Source organism: Ranitomeya imitator, chromosome 8 (assembly GCF_032444005.1).
Source record: "Ranitomeya imitator isolate aRanImi1 chromosome 8, aRanImi1.pri, whole genome shotgun sequence".
NCBI classification, from domain to species: Eukaryota; Metazoa; Chordata; class Amphibia; order Anura; family Dendrobatidae; genus Ranitomeya; species Ranitomeya imitator.
The window spans coordinates 97,398,406-97,404,405 of record NC_091289.1 but is presented as its reverse complement, the minus strand read 5'-3'; the positions used below and the strand labels follow the sequence as shown (position 1 = coordinate 97,404,405).

General features: G+C 50.1%; 1 protein-coding gene across 3 annotated transcripts in view; it reads left to right on the top strand.

Annotated features, from left to right (window-relative positions):
* The first annotated feature begins 808 nt into the window (after positions 1-808).
* The window catches only part of HSD17B7 (hydroxysteroid 17-beta dehydrogenase 7), a 169,439-nt gene continuing 164,247 nt past the window's right edge, over positions 809-6,000 (top strand). For 2 of the 3 annotated variants that reach the window (XM_069737194.1, XM_069737196.1), the window contains exon 1: positions 890-1,027. In XM_069737194.1, the coding sequence (XP_069593295.1) occupies positions 993-1,027 (35 nt within the window). In that variant the 5' untranslated portion in view covers positions 890-992. Of the gene's footprint in view, positions 1,028-6,000 lie in introns of all 3 variants that reach the window. The other variant, XM_069737193.1, reaches the window with a different exon arrangement.

Genomic DNA, 6,000 nt, shown 5'->3' with positions numbered 1-6,000 from the left:
CTGATGCCCAGAACCCATTTGTGCCAGGCTGGAGTGATTTGACTTTGATGTGGGGCATTACTAGGTATGTAAATCAGGTGTTAGATTAGTGGCACAAAGGCATTTAACCCCTTAAAAATAGCTGTTACTTATTCAAATCTGTGAAAATGGGTGATTTGCCCACTTTGATGCCAGTTCTGATGCCCAGAACCCATTTGTGCCAGGCTGGAGTGACATGCATTTCATGTGGGGCATCATTAGGTATGTTAATCAGGTGTTAGATTAGTGGCACAAAGGCATTTAACCCCTTAAAAATAGCTGTTACTTATTCGCATGTGTGAAAATTGGTTCTCTGCCCACTTTGATGCCAGTTTTGATGCCCAGAACCCATTTGTGCCAGGCTGGAGTGACATGCATTTCATGTGGGGCATCAGTAAATATGTAAATCAGGTGTTAAATCAGTGGCACAAAGGCATTTAACCCCTTCAATACCATACCTCAGTGCCCACTTTGATGCCCATTTTTGTGCCAGCCTTCTAAATTTTGTATCTGTTTTTAAGTGTATTCACAAAAGGACACATGACCGCATATTATTATATACTCAGAATGGTTTATTTTTATACCAAAACCTGAAAAAAACAGAAAATAAAAAATAGCCGAATAAGAAACTGCTGAATAAGAAACCAACTTCAGCATCGTCCCGACTTCCCACATTACAACATCTGGAAGCAGTGCCGCCTGTGAGAGTGGGCTGACACCTGACCATCGCACAGCAGTGCTCATTGGCTGCTGCTATTGTTAGCTCCGCCCATCGTGTGACTGTCTCCTCACGCGCGTTCTGGCCGCGGCCGCTGTGCTGAAGTCTTCTCAGTCATTTATGTTGCTTGTGTCCCAGCCTGTAGGGCGGAGCTAGCACTGGCCCCGCCCATGTGCCGGCCAAGCCCGCCCACTGTCAGGCTGTGTAGTATCCATTCCTGATACTGACTGACAGTACGTATCGAGGCAGCGGAGGGATGAGGAAGGTTGTGGTGGTCACCGGAGCCAACAGGTGAGCGGAGGCTGCGTGTGCGAGAGAAGGTGGCGTGCATCATCTGTAATGGTGGCTCATAGCACCACCTTGTGGCCAGAGTGATCGGGGCCGGTGCAGCCTGGCATCATTGTGCCGCTCCACAAGCTGACGAGCTACCTGTACAGGGCAGGATGGAGCAGCAGTGCGCATGTACGGCCGCCGGCTCTTCCTTCCCTAGGAGGCGCTGCACTTGGCGCCCCCGTAAGGAATGAATGGAGCAGCGTGTGCACTGCAGCCCCCTGTAGTGTGACCCCACACTCAGTGACGTGTTACCTTCCCTGTGGCAGGTGATGGCTTCTTTCAGTGGAGAATTCCTGTACTGTGACAGCTGTATGACGCCAATATCAGGATCTGCCGCACACACTGTGTAACTCCTGAAGTGATGGCCTACGGGTACCATCACACTGAACGATATCGCTAGCGATTCGTGACGTTGCAGCGTCCTGGATAGCGATATCGTTGAGTTTGAAAAGGCAGCAGCAATCTGGATCCTGCTGTGCCATCGTTGGTCGGCGCAGAAAGTCCAGAACTTTATTTCATCGCTGGACTCCCGCAGACATCGCTGAATCGGTGTGTGTGACGCCGCTTCAGCGATGTCTTCACTGGTAACCAGGGTAAACATCAGGTTACTAAGCGCAGGGCCGCGCTTAGTAACCCGATGTTTACCCTGGTTACCAGCGTAAACATAAAAAAAACCAAATACTACATACTTACATTCCGTGTCTGTCCCCGGCGCTGTGCTTGTCTGCACTGTGTAAGCGCCGGCCGGAAAGCAGAGCACAGCGGTGACGTCACCGCTCTGCTTTCCGGCCGGCGCTCACTGTCAGTGCAGAGAAGCACAGCGCCGGGGGACAGACACGGAATGTAAGTATGTAGTATTTGGTTTTTTTTATGTTTACGCTGGTAACCAGGGTTAACATCGGGTTACTAAGCGCGGCCCTGCGCTTAGTAACCTGATGTTTACCCTGGTTACCAGGGGACTTCGGGATTGTTGGTCTCTGGAGAGCTGTCTGTGTGACAGCTCTCCAGCGACCAAACAGCGATGCTGCAGCAATCAACATCGTTGTCGGTAGCGTTGCTTAGTGTGACGGTACCGTTAGGCTTCTTTCACATTTCCTTCGGTACGCGGCCGTCGCTAAGCGTCGGCGCGTCGTACCGACGGATGTTGTGAAAATTCTGTGCAACGTGTGCAGTGGACGCAGTGTTTCAACGCATCCCATAGTAAACTCCCAGGGAGGAGGGGGCAGAGTCCGGCCGCGCATGCGCACTTAAAATTGCAGGACCCGAGGTACGAAAAAACGTTCCCTTGAACATTTTTTCACTATGACGGCCCTCCAAAAACCGACGCATCCATTGCACGACGTATAGAACGTGTGGCCATACGTCGCGATGCGTCGGTAATGCAAGTCTATGGGGAAAAAACGCATCCTGCGGGCAACAATGCAGGATGCGTTTTTTCAACAGAACGAAGCATTGCAACGCTTGGCAAAAGACGGAAATGTGAAAGTAGCCTTAAGCTCATGGACCCAAAATCTCCAGCAGGGCCCACAGTGGGTGCAAGGATTGAATGCTCAGACTTTTCATATAATAATTATAATAATAATAATTTTTATTTATATAGCGCCAACATATTCCGCAGCGCTTTACAAATTATAGAGGGGACTTGTACAGACAATAGACATTACAGCATAACAGAAATACAGTTCAAAACAGATACCAGGAGGAGTGAGGGCCCTGCTCGCAAGCTTACAAACTATGAGGAAAAGGGGAGACACGAGAGGTGGATGGTAACAATTGCTTTAGTTATTCGGACCAGCTATAGTGTAAGGCTCAGGTGTTCATGTAAAGCTGCATGAACCAGTATGTAGCAGTACAGACACAGAGGGCTAATACTGCATAAAGTGTATGAGAACATGGGCAGAGTGACCCTTTGGGCCTCAGAGCCCAGGTGTGAGTGCAGCCCCTAATCATAGGCAGAAGGCCATGTAGTCTGCTGTCCATCAGGGCCGGCTATCACTGCTGGCCTCTGCCCAGGTGATCCACTGGGCGCTCCTGTTTAGTAGGGGAGATGTGCCAGGCTGGACCTACAATTAAAGGGGTATTCCGGACGACAAGTGACCACTAGTAAATAACCAGAAAAGCTAATTATCTCTGTAGTCACTGTCTATGAGACTGCTGAGGAGCCGGTCATGTCTGTAAGTGCTTGGTAATTTGTATCTGACTAGGCTAGTTTCACACTAGCGTTCGTCAGGGCTGCGGATGGCAGCCTTCTTCCTCCGTGAAGCCCCGCACACTGCTGCACCTCTTCAGCTCCGCCTACGTCGGCATGCATCCTGCGTGTCTTTAACATTGGGTACGCAGGCCATGCGGATGTATGCTGATGCTTCCATATGCGTCGTTTTGAAGCTGCGCCGACCGCAACAAAAGACAACATGTTGCGCTTGACGCAGGTCAGCACAGCGTCAAGATGATGCTTGCGGAGGCATCAGCATACATCCGCATGGCCTGCAAACCCAATGTTAAAGATAGGTACACATGTAGGTGGAGCTGAAGGAAGAGACGCAACAGTGGGCGGGGCCTCACAGAGAAAGAAGGCTTTCATCCGCAGCCCTGCCCTGCACTTGGAGGCACAATTATGATGATAATGATAGTGTCCTGCATGATTGTAAATGGCCGGTATGTGTCGCAGAGGGAGTCTGCGCTGTAAGCCTGTAGTATTGTTCTGGAACCTGTAGTCCCACAAGTATTTGTATAGTTTATAGAGGGAGGCTTGCAGGGCTAGTTTGAGAGCTGGGCGGGTCGAACTAGTCACACACATCTCCCACCTATGGGAGTGGTTACAACTATGTAATGTGACCAGGGTGTGGGTCACAGGGGTTCAGAGTGTGAGTTCCTGTATAGCCTGTGTGTTGGAATGTCCTGGGATGGACTGGATTCCTAGAAGCACATGGTGGGGCCATGTGCTTCCAGGAAAACCTGATCAGAAAACCTGATGATGAGGACCTGGAGTGTGTGAAGTACTCTAAAGTCCCAGAGAAACGGGACGAAGCTAAGGATTTCACCGCTGAGACCCCTGAGAGGGCTGAAGGTGACCGTGCTGAGTCCAAGCGTGCAGAGGTGGAGGAAGCCACCAAAGGTGTGGGGTCTGTAGCAGATACCTTCTTGAGTGATGGAAACTCAACCAAACCAGAGGATGGGAGAAGCGAGTTAAGGAGGATTCAGGAGGCAGTAGAAACCCGGTTGAAGCAAGAGGAGACAGGCTGCTGAGTGCCGAGTTCCTTGGAGAAAAAGGTTTCTGAGCTCAGAGGTCACCTGTCAACGTGGCAAACTGTGATCAACGCCCTAAAGGAAGATGTGGAAGTACTCAGAGAAGCACTAAGAGGCCCTCTACATGAGGAGAAGATGGTGGTCGCAGACTCACAGCGGCCGTGCCAGACTGATAATGAGGTGAAGCTGCCAATGCCTGTCTTGGCGAGGGGTCTGGAAGAGTGTAAAGCGGAGGAAGAGTTGGCGCTAAAACCATAACAAGACAATCACCAGTCGTGGCAGATGTCTTGATGGAAATGTTCAAGGCATAACAAGAGTTGTCTGTTCATAAAGAGAGTGAGACCTCGCTCTTCAAATGCGTGTTAGAGGTACCCGATGACGCGCAAGAGGCATGCATCGGTAAGGGTGTGCATGAGGCCTTTAAAAAAGCAGTAGCAGCATGTAGTGTGCACTGGGACCGGAAACTCAGCAGTTGGTGGCTATCCTGAAGTATATGCACCTACAATGTCTTCGCACGAAACAGAGATCCTGTTGAGGAATAGAGGCCGCTCGACGTTTGGAGCATGCCAGGAAAGCTCAAAGTCGGCTGGGCTTTGTGGAAGACATCATTCAGGTACCCAGAAATCTGGTGGGGAAAGTCATTGGAAGATTTGGAAAAGTGATGCAGGACCTGGTGAATAGATCCGGTGTGGCACAGTGAGGATTCTGGATGATGGTGAAGTCCAGGTAGCTGGTGAAGATGGAATGGTTCCATTTGTCATAATTGGCTCAGTAGAAAGTCTTAAGAACATTCGAATGCATTCTTGAATACCAGGTGACATACCTGCGGGAGATAGCAGCTAAGACTTGACCGGCTTCAGTTTAATAAACAGCTGCAGAATATAAGATGGTGACCACTTCCAATCTGGGGTCTGGATATACGAAAAGTTACCCTAAAGAATTGAAGAGTTCAAAGTAGTGGCTCCTCTGTTAGCTCAAGGCTGAGTGACCCAGGCGGGAGACCTGGTAGCGGACATAGTAACGAAGAGTCAGATTCGGATCAATCACTTAACTGGACAGTGGACTCATGGCCGCAACAACAGTGTGAGGCCGCCATGAAAAGAAAGGTCACTTGAAAGGGTACACTTGGAAAGTGGGTTGACTAAAAAGGGTCTGGTGACACAGATAGATGGTGACTTAAGGGTTGAAGCCCAAGGCTGACAAACTGACTGCTGGGGGCGGGGGGAGGCCTAACAAAGGTGTGATGCTGAATGATGCCCAGAACTGACATTCCTCTCGACTTGTAGGGCAAGGTGACATGGGTACCCGGTTTCGGGACCCCCTGGTTTATGTCAAGTGTTCAATCCCGCAAGTTTGAACAGAGGGAGAGGGAATGTGGTGCAGTAACACATGTTACAGCCAGGGGGCGCTGTGTGCGCTTCAGGATGCGCTTGGAGGCACAATTATGGTGATAATGATAGTGTCCGGCATCATTGTGAATTGCCAGTATGTGTCGCAGAGGGAGTCTGCGCTGTAAGCCTGTAGTATTGTTGTTCTGGGACCTGTAGTCCCACAAGTGTTTGTATAGTTTATAGAGTGAGACTTGCAGGGATAGTTTGAGAACTGGGCGGGTCACACTAGCCACACACACCTCCCACCTATGGGCGTGGTTACAACTACGTAATGTGACTAGGGTGTGGGTCACA